The 13,387-nt window shown below is 37.1% G+C and overlaps 1 protein-coding gene across 2 annotated transcripts in view; it reads right to left on the bottom strand.

Moving 5' to 3' along the window:
- Nucleotides 1-1,001: 1,001 nt before the first annotated feature.
- LOC109399760 (cell death protein hid) overlaps nucleotides 1,002-13,387 on the bottom strand; it is a 315,664-nt gene continuing 303,278 nt past the window's right edge. For both annotated transcript variants that reach the window (XM_062859939.1, XM_029871273.2), the window contains one exon: nucleotides 1,002-1,935. In XM_062859939.1, coding sequence (XP_062715923.1) covers nucleotides 1,849-1,935 — 87 coding nt within the window. In that variant the 3' untranslated portion in view covers nucleotides 1,002-1,848. The remainder of the gene's footprint in view (nucleotides 1,936-13,387) is intronic.

Raw genomic sequence — 13,387 nt, 5'->3', positions numbered from 1 at the left:
TCTGAAGGGATGGTAGTGTTTGGTATTTTCAGCGGGCTTCATAAGTGTTTAAAAGCTGTTTACAGTTGTGTTAGGGGTTTTCGTAAGTATTTCCAGGTTAACTGGCCTAATGCCACTGAAAACAGCTTCAGTATACGTTCCAGTGGTTTTCAAGGGATTCTCATGGATTTCAATGGGAGTGCCTGTGCTTTAAGAGAAGTTTCAGGGAATCTTAAGGAAGGTTGAGCTGGATTTCAAGGCATTTAAGATTGTGTGGGTTTCATGTGGTTTCGGGGCCTTTCCGGCGGTTTAAGATGTCAAGGTGTTTCAAGTGGTTTCAGTGGATTTCAGAAAAGGTTTAATGTAGTTTATGGTGATCTCAAAGGTTGCAAGAGGGGTTTCAGGGCGTTTTCAAATGTTTCGAGAGGTTTCGGAGGTTCAGGGGAACTTAAGAAAAGTTTCAGTAGCTCTTCAGGGGATTTCAGGAAGAAATTGATATGCGAGAGATAACCAGTCCCGCTATTAGTTATTGACCGAACATAATCGTTTGTTCATGTAGTGCTTCAAATGATTCGTAGATACAGATTTCGTCAATATGTTCAGTGCAATACTGAATGCGATACAAGTAATCATAAAAATTTTATACTAGTAATCGTTGATTAAATTTGATTATGAGGACAACAAATGATACGTTGAATTTTGAAACTTTGCTTCGAGCCCGTTACGACACTAGAGAAATATCCAAACTGTTGAATCTTGCTTAATTTCTATGGAAGATCATCAGAATTTTGTTTTTGCTTAAAAGTAGTACTGTTTATTATACATTCTTCACTTAGAAATCCATAAACTATTATTTTAAATCGGCACATAATTTTCTAATCCTTCTAGTCAAGAAACATCTTTAGAAGACCATTCTTTGAGTAAGGATGGCAATTATTAACCGATCACTAAACCGATATGGCTTTCCGATTATTATCAGCTAAAGACGAATATAATTTCACTAATGAATCAATGCTTCACTCTTAAAAAGTAACGAAATCTTTATTAGCTAATTATAACTGTTACACATAAACTACTTAAAAAAAAGTTCACTTCTTTACTTACATCCTAATAAACTTGTTGGATTCGTTTCCAAATGCTTTGCTGAACGAGAATATAAAAAAAAAACAAGGAAAACATGCTTCCTAATTTCTGGCTGTTCCCGGGGAAAATAACAACTTAAAAAGGACAATCACAATCACTTTTGGCTTGGCTTCGAATTCAATAACGCCTTTCGTAGAGGATAAAAGAAAGTTAAAAAAACATGCATAAACTGAACATAAAAACTTTCAATGAGGGGTAAAAATCGAGATCACAATCCTTCAAATGGATTAAAAATTGTTTCATCTTTGAAATCGTTCCTTACGTTGCTAAACCTTAAATGCTAAACCGTCACTGATTTTTTTGATTTTTGTTATGAATCTATTCTGGTAAGAATTTTACGTTATAAAAAATTGTCTACTGAGTGTTACATCCGACGACTTTCCTGTCCTATAGTCTTTTGCATCTTATAAACCTCAAGTTACTGCCACATCAATGCAAGGACACCCAATCGAAGTGACTACTTTCGCGCTCATTTGCGCTTCAGGAAACGACGAACTGGGACACTTCAACCAGGTGGCGCTCCTCCGGGCTGAACTTGAGGTCTCCCTGGCGTGACGACATCGTTTACTACACTTGGTTTCGGATTGAACTGGATCGGATGAAGGAGTACAACACACTCTCATTAGACCTGTTTTACTACGACACGATGATCTACGAAGGCACTTGGGTTCCGTTTACATTCCACAGCATCTTCATCACTCGGCTCTCGGCTTCTGGACGTGGGGTTCACCTGGCAGCTAGTAGGCCACACCCAAGGGCGATCAGCGTGGCGGTCACGGCCAGTGTTGGCCAGACGAGGGTTTGCTCCAGAAACTGTAAGAAGAATAAGAAAACCGAACGTAAGTCGCTTAGCTTAGATGATTGAAATGAGAAGCCCTTTGGTGCTACTTGAGAGAAAAAGGGGAGAAAAGTGGCTGAAATTATATAGTCTCTTCCGGGGGCGCGACGACATCGTCATCGGATAATAACGGATTGCGGATTTTAATTGATGGCGATGTGCATGCATAGGCGTCTGCAAGGTACTTTTGTATCGAAAATTGCATGGCGTTGTCACAGGTACAATATGGCGTGACTATTTTTTCATCACTGTGCATCAGTCAATGTTTATATTCTAGCATTACAAAATAGAAAATCATATATTTTATTTTAAACTTGTGATAATGTAAGAAGATAGGTGAGTATCAATAAACAGCGCGGCCAAATGGTCATAAGGCAAAAAGACTGAGATATTTTTTTTTAACTATAATTCTGGGCCATACTAATCCAGAGACATGTAGTTTCACATACCGTGATTTCGGGTGAAATGTATCAGTGGAGTGAAATTGATCAACCTGAGCACCATTTTTTTATTGTAAAAAATAAAGCTTAAGACTTAAAACAATTTGTAAAAAATTACCATCGTCTGGCTCAAGAGTTATTGAATGATGAGTTTACATGTTTTACAGCCAATCAGTCATATAATTTTGTATAAAATTCAGTATTTTCCGAAATTGCGATTTGGGCGAACTTCAAAGACACCTTCAAACTTTTGTTACCGTAGCTGTATCGCACATGTAATGAATATTTGAATGAATGTTTCTAGCTGCCAAGTATTCGCTGAAGCCGATTTTGTCGTCAAAAGTTCAAAAAATATCGAAATTTACGAATAAAATTCTACTTTTCCGGAAGTTATCACATATTTAGTTTGGAAAATTGCATACTTTCAGGCGTTTTGTGAAGATTTATTAAACTTCAAGCTTATATAATAAAAGAATTAGTAAACTTGTAAAAGTTTTGCATAGCTTTCGTTTCCCGGGGTAATTAATTCAGGTGGAAAAAATATTTTCAGCACTAACGACAACATTCCACTGACTGATCAATTTCACCCCAAAACTAAAATTTTTGATTTTTTTTTCAATTTGTAATACAATTATTTGCAGTAGAATTTTCAACCTCGTTGACTGATGAAAACCATGGTCGTACTTGTTTCAAAGCATTGAATTGAGTCATATCGATGATCGTTCGAAAATTATTCGCCAAAGTGATCAATTTCACCCGAAATCACGGTACTGATTTATTTATAGTTCATACATTTGATGATATTATAGAAAAAAATATTTATTTTATCAAAAATGCAATATGGCGACCTGTGTACTTTTTTGTGGTTTGAAAATGCCAATTGTTTCCAGCTGCATGCGCTGTCTCGTAAAGTTTAGTGACCGAAGTGAAATAAACTTTGAACAACTTTTCAGAAAATTAAACTGTTAGAGATCATGAAACGTTTGAACGAACAACCTGCCGCATACTGTATATGAAAAAAAAAAACAATCCGGGAAGTTTACACAGTACTAACACATTGAGGATACGACTGATGCCAAGTAGAAAATATCGAATCTTTGTGGATCCTAAAGAAATTTGACATCCTAAATTTCTGAATTTTTGAATTTCTGCCCAAATTTAATCAAGCCACAAATACCAAAATTTTTGATTTTGATCTGAGTGTCATTTTTTGTCATCTAAAATCGATTCAAACATATTTTGGAAGGCGATTAATTTTTATTTGAGATTTTGGTTTTAGATTTATCTTTTTTTTTTTATTTTTGAACATCCCCACATTTTTATATTTTTGTCTGAAAGCCTATTCGGGAGACTTTAAACATCAGTCTGAGAAAATATTTTGATATTTCATTATCAGACCGTTACGAATATTTATGTCACTTTTTGTCTCACCATTCTTTGGCTGGTTGAGGGGGTTTTTATGTTTCTCTGTGAGCCAATGAAAACTACCGATTTAACGTTGTGACGTTTCGGCTTACTGTTCTTTTTTAGCCATCCTCAGACAAGTTCGATCACCACAGCAACTTTTACATCGTTTACTGCTGGGCGATCACGTACCTTCAGAAGCTGAAAGGAAGGTACGTGATCGCCCAGCAGTAAAGGAGGTGGAAGTTGCTGCGGTGATAGACAACTCATTCCCATTTCTAACATATTTTTCCAATGAAAACTAACTATTCAACAGATCATACTTATTGGAAATTTTACAAGGAATCCGAATATGTAAAAATATTTTACGGTCGAATTCACGAGTTATAGTGGAAAACCTGACGAGAAAGGCGTCAAAATGTTGTAACGTCAAGGTAGAATGTGACTACAACTTTTTCCGTTGATTATTCTTGAGAAATTTCTACAGAAGTGTCACCTGAAATTACTCCAGGAGTTTCTGAGGAAGTGACTCGAAGTGTTCTTCCAGGATTATTTTCTTCGATTAGTTCAGCGATTCCTGCAAATTCCAAATTTCTGTAAGATTTCTCTGACAGAAACTCCTTCTTGGTCAAAATTTCCGTTTTAATTCCACTTGAAAATCCCCACTAACTGCATTCCTACGGCAATTCCTCCGGAAAATTACCCATGAACACCTCCTGGAATTCATAAAGGAATTCATCAAGAAATTCCTCCAATAACCGTTCTGGAAATTCATCCAAACATTCTTCACGGAATTCCTCCATAAATTCTTTCGGCAATTAATGCAGGAATTCCTACGGGAATTCTTCATGAAATCCTTTCAGAAAATCTCTTGGGAATACCTCGAGAAAGTCCCTTAGGATTTCCTACAAAATTGGGTTGTTTAATGAACAAAATATTGCTATTTTCTATATCCTAATAGGAAGAGCTCACTTTTCTGAGTATAACGTGATTTTATTGCGTTCATATAGGGTATGTGTGCCATCAGTCATCTCACGCTCCCATATTCATCCTATTCGAAAACAAGCGATTACGGCACCGATTGATTCCGTTCTTTTTGTTTTCATGAGCTCACTTCTAACAAAAAATACAAAAATAAGAAACAAAACAAACAGCGCCTTAATCCTTTGTTTTTCGTAGGATGAAAATGGGAGCCACATGCTTAATAAGGGAACCAATACCCTACCTTTGTTTTGATGGTTAAATAAACAAAACAGTTTTTATTTTGTGGATAGAATGACAGTTCAATCTATGAAATGGGAGTTCATCCCGAACAAAAAAATTTCGCCATACAAACTTTAAATGCATTTTAAAAATAGTTCGCGGGCACCAATAATGATTAAATTTTGGATATTGGCCATTTTTTGGACGGAGATTCCTCAAAAGTTCTTCTGGGAATTGCTCCAGAATTTCCTCAGTGCATTCTTCCAGAAACTTCTCCCGAAATTTCTCCGGAAATTTCTCCAGAAATTCTATCAGAAAAGCATCCGGAAACTCCAGAGCATCCATTTATTACGGTAATCTCTCCAGGAATTATTTCAGAAGTTCTTCTGGGAATTCTTCGAGAAATTCAGCTGGAAATTCCTCAGGAAATTACTCTGCAAATTACTTCGAGAAGTTCTCCAAAAAATCCTCTAGGATTACCTCCAGAAAAATACCACTGAATTTCTGCAGAAATTTCTTCAGCAAATCCACCAGATTTATTTTCGAGAAATTTCGCTGGAAAATCTTTAAAGAAATCCCTCTAGAAATTCCTCCGAAATACCTACTGCAATTTCTGTGAGAATTATCTTAGAAAATCATTTATGAATTTATTTAGAAATTTCTTTGAAAATCTATCAAAATCGAGAAATGCACACAAAAATTCCTCTGGGAATTCCACCAGAAATTCCACAGAGAATTCTCCCAGAAATTCTTTAGGGAATTTTTCGGAAATTCGTCCAAAAATTGCCTCGGGAACTCGTTTGGAAATCCCTCCAAGAATACCTCTAGGAATTCCTCCAGAAACTCCTCTGGGAATTACTCTAGAAATTGCTCTTAGAATGTTACAGAAATTACTCCGGAAATCCCTCCAAAAAATTCTTCGGGTATTTCTCTAGAAATTCCTCTGTGAATTCCTCCACATTTTTTTCTGCGTATTCCTCAAGACAGTCCTCCAGGGATTCATTCTAAAATTCCTCTGGAAACTCTTCAAAAAAATCCTTCCAGAAATTCCTCCGGGAGTTTGTCCAGAAATTTCTACGAGAATTCGTCCAGAAAGTCCGAAAGAAATTCCTCCAGAAATTCTTCCGAGCATTCATCCAGAAATTCTTCCGGGAAATCCTGAGAATTTGGATAATCTTAGAAAAAATCCCCAAGGAAATTGCCTCAGAGAAACCTTAAGAAATTTGCTAAGTTAATCCTCAATAATTTTCTTCAGAGATGACCCTAGACATCCCCACACATAATCCTCAAGAAATTCCCTTCGGGATCACTTGAAAAATTTCCTAGAGAGTCCTTAAATAAGTTCCACAGAGGTTACTCAAAAAATCTTCTCAAACAATCTTCAAGGAATTTTCTTGGCGATTACTGATGAAATTTCAGATGGGTTTCTCAAGAAACTTCCTCAAAGAGTTCTTAAGAAATTCCCGCATGCATTACTTAAGGAATTTCCTCAGGGGTTCTTGAAGAAATAACCTCGGAGCATCCGCATGGAATTCCTTCAGGACTTACTCAAGAAACTTCCGCAGTGATTACTTAAGGAATTCCATCAGCGATTTATTTAGAAACTTTGACAGAGAATTTTCAAAATTAATCACTCAGGGATAGCTCCTGGAGGAATCATCGAAGGAATTCCTGGAAGTATCCTCAAAGGAATTCCTAGAGGAATCCTCAAAGGAATCCCCGGATGAATCCTTAAAATAATTTCTTGAGCAATCCTTAATGGAATCACAAGAACAATCCTCGAACGATTTCCTTAAGTAATCATCGAAAAAATCCCTGGAGAAACCACCAAGGCATACATGGAGATATCCTCATTTTTTCCCCAGAGAAATTTTCGAAGGAATTCCTGCAGGAATCCCAAAAAAAATCCTGGAGAAATCGTCTGATAAAAGGACGCATAAAGGGTGTCCACGATGAATTTGCCACACAGAAAATATTGTATAACTTTTGATTGCGTTCGCCAAAATAGCTAATTTTTTGACCATGAATAGTATATTATGTGTATCAATAGGTCGGCCTAAGAGGCACGTTCTCCTCCATTTGGGAAATTTGTGCCAATTTTATGTGTAGCTAATACCATACAATTTTCATTAAAATCGGTTGAGTATTGGCGGAGATATCGTTGAAACAAGGGAATTGCCACTTGAGAATCTTGTGCAAACAAACATTTTGGAAAATATCGCTTTTTTGCCGTTTCAATCCTGGCGCCAAAAATACTGAACCGATTTCAATGAAAATTTTTAAGTACGTAAAGTATGTATGTAAGGACTGTTCAATTTATAAAACGGACAACTTTCTTGTGCGATATGTTTTTTAATTTTCAATAAAATCGTTATCAGTTTTTTGCATAACTTTCTATAGCTATTCTCAAATGTAGGAAAAATATAACATTAAGCAAAATGATCTTTGTTGTGAAACTGAAGCGGTTTTCGTAAAACATCAATAAAAACTCATTTCTCAAAATTCGACATAACTTTCCACATACTTAACATGCACATTTTTATGAAGTTTTTAATTTATTGAAATCCTATACTATCCAACTGAAGGTAAAGCTCAATAGTTGGTCAGTAATAATGCACCAAGCAGTCTTCAGCTTGATATAGTGAATTGCCTTGTTTTCATAGAAATTATTAAAAAATGTTCATTTAAGTCCTGTGTTGCAACAGCATTACGGATTCGGCTAAAAATTTGTCCAGAGTAGTAGAATATTGCTCTCTGAATGATATAGAAGAAAAATTTACTTTTAATTGCATTTTCCATCAAAAATTTAATCCATGAAGATGGTCATATTAAAAAATATCATACTTTTTGCTCCATTGATGCAGATTTTCGACTCTAGCGAATCTTGTTATTATTTATTTTCAACAGAGTTGATCCTATGTTATTGTACACCTAATTTAATAATAATCGGATGCAAAGTTTTTATTTCCAACATCATTGTTATGCTAAATTTGCATTAGGTTGCATTGTTATTTGGAAGAACCTTCAAAGAATAAAACTGTTTTGATTACTGTGTCTGTAATGGCGCACAGTAATCAAACCAGCAATGCTATTAAGAAGCAGTTTTCTGCATTTAAAACTACATCATTCCCACTTTCGACTGGATGCATAAAAAAATATTTTTTTAAATATTTTCATGCCCTTTTTGCTTCACAATTGAATTTTATTCAAAAAATCGAATCTCACTTGAGACTTTGATAACTCAAAACTTAATTTTCCAACTGAGTTTAAATTTTGCCAGAATGTTTATTACCCACGCTGCTGCAGCATGGTACATACTTTTCTGGTATTAAAAACAATATACCATATGTGAACAGTGATTTTATATAAATATTTCCAATTTTCAGGAATCGAAAAATTCATCTCATTTAACACCTGGCCGATTTTCTATAAAATTAAACTATTTTTATTCGATTCAAAAATGATTACTATAATAAAAGATGATGTACTGAACAACGAAGCAAGGGTGGTTAAATTTGAACAACGCGTCTTCTTTTTATAGCCTTGTAAAGTTGTCCGTTTTATAAATTGAACAGTCTTTATAAGTAGTTTGTCAAAATTTCATTCAATTTGATCCGTTAAAAAGTTATAGCCATATATGTCGCACTATGTCACAATAAGCAGATGTGGTTTTTGGTATAGTGAAATTCAAACTGCTCTTACTTTGAAAGTACTCAACAGAACTGGCTGAAATTTTCACAGTTTAACACAACAATTTTACACTGTCAAAGTTTAATAAAAATCGGGATAGTGTTACCAGTTCTACAGCCAAAAAAGTGCACGCGGAACTAAAAATGGTCAAAAAGTACCTAAGATTTACTTTGAAGTGATTTGAGCTTTGAATATTCACTAGAAAAAGTACTGAACCGATTTCGATCAAATTTTTACCACTTAATTCATGCTATGTTAAGAATATCGAGTGAAATTTTAAAACGTTTTGATGAGGTAACAAAAAAGTTACAGCCTAAGCAATTTTTTGAAATGGGTGCCCAAATTTTCTAAAATCTCATTTTATGATATCGACAATATCTGCGCCAATACTCAACCGATTTTAATGAAAATTTTATGGTGTTAGCTACACACAATGTACTATATCAGAAAATTAGTTATTTTGGCGAACGTAATTAAAAGTTATACAATATTTTCTGTGTGCCAATTTCATCGTGGACACCCTTTAAAGGAATTCCCAGATAAATCAACAAAGGAATTCCTGAAGTAATCCTTGAAGAAATTCCTGGAAAAATCCCTGAAGCAATTCATGGAAAAATCCCCGAAGGAGCTCCTGGAGGAATACCCGGAAGAAAGCCTAAATTAAACCCACAAGGATCCCGAAATCCAAAATGTACGTGAAGAAATCTAAAAAAAATGTATTGAGAAATTCTTGGAGACATCCCAGACGGAGGACGGACGAAAAAAGAAAAAAAAATCCGAATCCGTCTTTCTAAAAAAAAAACTATGAATGCAGCCATAGAGAAACCATTGCAGGAATTTTGAAAGGAACCCCCGAACGAATTCCTGAAAGAATCTCCGATGAGTTCTACAGAAATCGATGAAGAAAATCCCGAAGGAACTCTCGCCACGCTATGTCTGCACTAGCTGATTATAAAAATTGAATGTACATCGAGTTTGTTTCCACAGAATGTCAGATTTCATGCTATATTATCATATGCAGAAAGCTTTAAAATATTTCATCGGGGAAATTTTGATTTTTTCATCTTTTTGGCTGTTTTTCATACAAATTTGCATGAAATTCTCATTTCGGCCTATTTCTCTCCCATACAAAATGTATGGAAAAATTTTCACCGATAGAATATTTTAAAACCTTCTGCAAATGAAAATATAGCTCGAATAGTGATGTTTGGTGAAGAGAAACCCGATGTACATTCAATTTTTATAATCTGCTGGTTGAGACATAGCGTGTCTCGACGAAATTCCTGGAGGTATCCCGGAGTTATTGGTGGAAGATTATGGAAGATATCCCCAAAAGAATTACTAGAATGGAGTCGAATGGAGTCCTAGAGAAATTTCTAAAAGAATGTTCGACGAAATTTCTTATGGAATCCGCGAAGGTTTTCCTTAAAGCAACTTCAAAAAAAAAAAAACAAAATCGGAAAAATTGTCGAAGTTTTTCCTGAAAATCTGCTAGGAAGTATTACTACGAAGAATCCTCGACGAAACTCGCAGATGAAAAAAAAATAAAAACGGACTTGTCCTAAGGGAGTAAGCAAAAAATTCCTTTAAAGTTTGAAAAGTTGAAAAGTTTTTCTGAAAATTCTTTGAAACATCCTCGAAGGTATTTCTGGAGACATCTCCGAAAAAAGGCACGAGGGAAATTCAAAGAAATCTTGGAAGCATCACCGAAAAAAAAATTTTGATTCTTGGTTGAATTTTTACTAGAGGTAGACTTTATATCAGTACGGACGTTACGCCAAGAAAAAGTGGAGTAAGAAGCAAAAGCACCTCCTGCGGGCCACAGATGAAGGTCCCCAAGCTGATGTATTTAGTCGCGTGAATATATACAAGTTTTGTTCTGTTGCTCCGCCAATCGCACCGAAGCTTCCATACGGCAAATGATTGTGTAACGCAGTAACATTCCGACATTGTCACGATTCTAGGAGGATGGCCCCCGTGAATTATCATAATAGCTACATCAGCATTGCCTTCGAAAAAAAAATGCATTTTTTGCGGTCAAAAAAAAATGAACTTCACTCCAGCCACAAAAACTTCAATTGTTTCCTCCGTTTGTTTTGATTATTATGCTGTGACGTTCTCCCAGCATGATTGTGTATTTGGGGGTTTCTTTTGGCCTTGCAGTCTTTGGTGTGCAATCAAAACGACATATGAGGGGCCCAGAATCAAAGGGGTGTAAGTGACCATTTTGTCGATTTTGAACTGAGCATATCATAAAATTCTTCAGATTTCAAGCTTTAAGGAACTTTTTTAAGATTGTTTCTACGATGATTGGAAAAATTAGAACAAATCAGAGAAAATAGGGTTGGTTTTGAAACTCCATACATTTTGTATGAGATGAAAAATTGGTCAAAAACTTCAAACCTCATTTACTCGAAAGTGGGTTTTTGTCACTTACACCCCTCTGCTTCTAACCCCCTCATATGTTCTCTATGACCGACGTTCCGATGATCTATGCGTTCTTCCTCAAGGGTTAGAAAAATCGTTCTTCGTCTGGTGGTATGAAATGCAGAGTTCGTGAGGCCAGGCTGGATTCATGGGTGAACGCGCAACAACGGATCAGATGTTCACCATCCGCCGGGTGTTACAGAAATGCCGCGAATACAACGTGCCCACACATCACTTGTTCATCGATTTCAAATCGGCGTATGATACAATCGATCGAGAACAGTTATGGCAGATTATGCATGAATACGGATTCCCGGATGAATTGATACAATTCATCAAGGCGACGTTGGATCGAGTGATGTGCGAAGTGTGAGTATAAGGGACACTCTCGAATCCCTTCTAATCTCGCAGAGAGTTACGGTAAGGTGATAGTCTTTCGTGCTTACTGTTTAACATCGCCTTAGAAGGTGTAATAAGGAGAGCGGGGAATAACACGAGCGAAACGATTTTCACGAAGTCCGGTCAGCTGCTTGGTTTCGCTTATGATATTGATATTATTGCTCGTAAATTTGAGACGATGGCGGAAACGTACATCTGACTAAAGAGTGAAGCCAAGTGAATAGGATTAGTCATTAATGTGTCGAAGACAAAGTATACGATGGGAAAGGTCTCCAGGGAGGAATCAACGCGCTTGCTAACCCGAATTTCTATCGACGGTGATGAAATCGAGGTGGTTGAAGAATTCGTGTACTTGGGTTCTCTGATGACCGCCGAAAAGGACATCAGCAGAGAAATTCAGAGACGCATTGTGGCAGGGAATCGAGCTTACTTCGGAGTCCGCAGAACTCTACGATCGAATAAAGTTCGTTGTCACACGAAGTTAGTATCTAAAAAGCGCTGATTAGACCGGTAGTCCTCTATGGACACGAAACATGGACTCTACGTGCAGAGGACTAACACGCCCTTAGAGTTTTCGAACGGAAGGTGTTGTACCATCTACGGCGGAGTGCAGATGGAAGACGGGACTTAGAGAAGGCGAATGAAACACGAACTGCATTAGTTGCTGAGAGAACTAATCATCGTCTACACCGCGAAAATCGGGAGGCTACGGTGGGCGGATCACGTCATCAGGATGTCGGATAGCAACCTGACAAATGACATGAACATATGAATGTACATTAGATGTATAAGTTGAGAAGAGAGAGAGAAATTAGAAAGTGATAGGATTGAACCCAAAACCTTCTCCACATGAATCAGAAGCGGTAGCCACTAGATCGTCGAGACCGTCTTTGAACTTCATACCAAGACGAACAAGAAAAAAAAAGTATAAGAAAAATATCCATATTGCTCGTGCGCATTTGTCAACGAAAGGGTTTGAGTAGGATGCAGCAACTTCGAGCGACTTTAGTCTGCCTCATTGAATAGAAATAAATAAATAAACACAATTTATGGGAACCAAATTATTAGCTGAAAATGCATCCCTTTCTACGCCCCTTTTAGAAATCCCAGTGAAGTGGCAAAACAATAAATCTGACGAACACCGTTATTGTCCCCGTCCTCAAGGGCCTCCTTGAGTCACACCATTATCGATGCACTTATCGGCACCCCATCGATGCACAGCACACAGTAGCTGCATCCCGTTGTTACTCTCGCGGACGAAATTAGGTCAAAAATCCCTCTTAATTATTGGATACGGACGGACCCCAACACCGTAGGTAAAGTGCTCAGCAGTACAGAGGAAACGAGAACCGTTTTGCAACGCTGGTGAGATTCACCATGACTAAGGATGACCGACCGACCGCGGATTGATTCAATCCCTTCGTCGACCGGTTACCCAATTACCTACATTCATATAAAGCAAACCGATGCGGTGGTCGTATGGTAGTAGCAAAACAACAACTACGCCACGCGGTTGTTAAGATTCGCAAGAGCTTAACTTAAGAACTCCGAGCAGCAGAGTGCTTTGCAAATTGGTTTTCTATGCTCTCGCCGCCCGCCACACGGTGATCCATCCGCCCTAAGTCACTTCCATAGCGTGTGTTTTTAGATAGATTATGACGGCGATAGAGGAGATGATGAAGCATATAAAATCTACCAACCGGTGCTTATCGGCTCCTTTTGTTGCGGCTACAAGCACGTGTTGATTAAAGAGATATCCAACCACATCGGGGCGAGGAGTAGTACTACTTAAAATCAACGCGTGCATAACTGAACAGCACTCAAGGCTGATAATTCGACTAGTGAGAAATATAAAGATTGAGAC

Source organism: Aedes albopictus, chromosome 3 (assembly GCF_035046485.1).
Source record: "Aedes albopictus strain Foshan chromosome 3, AalbF5, whole genome shotgun sequence".
NCBI lineage: Eukaryota > Metazoa > Arthropoda > Insecta > Diptera > Culicidae > Aedes > Aedes albopictus.
This window is presented reverse-complemented; position numbering and strand designations above follow the sequence as displayed.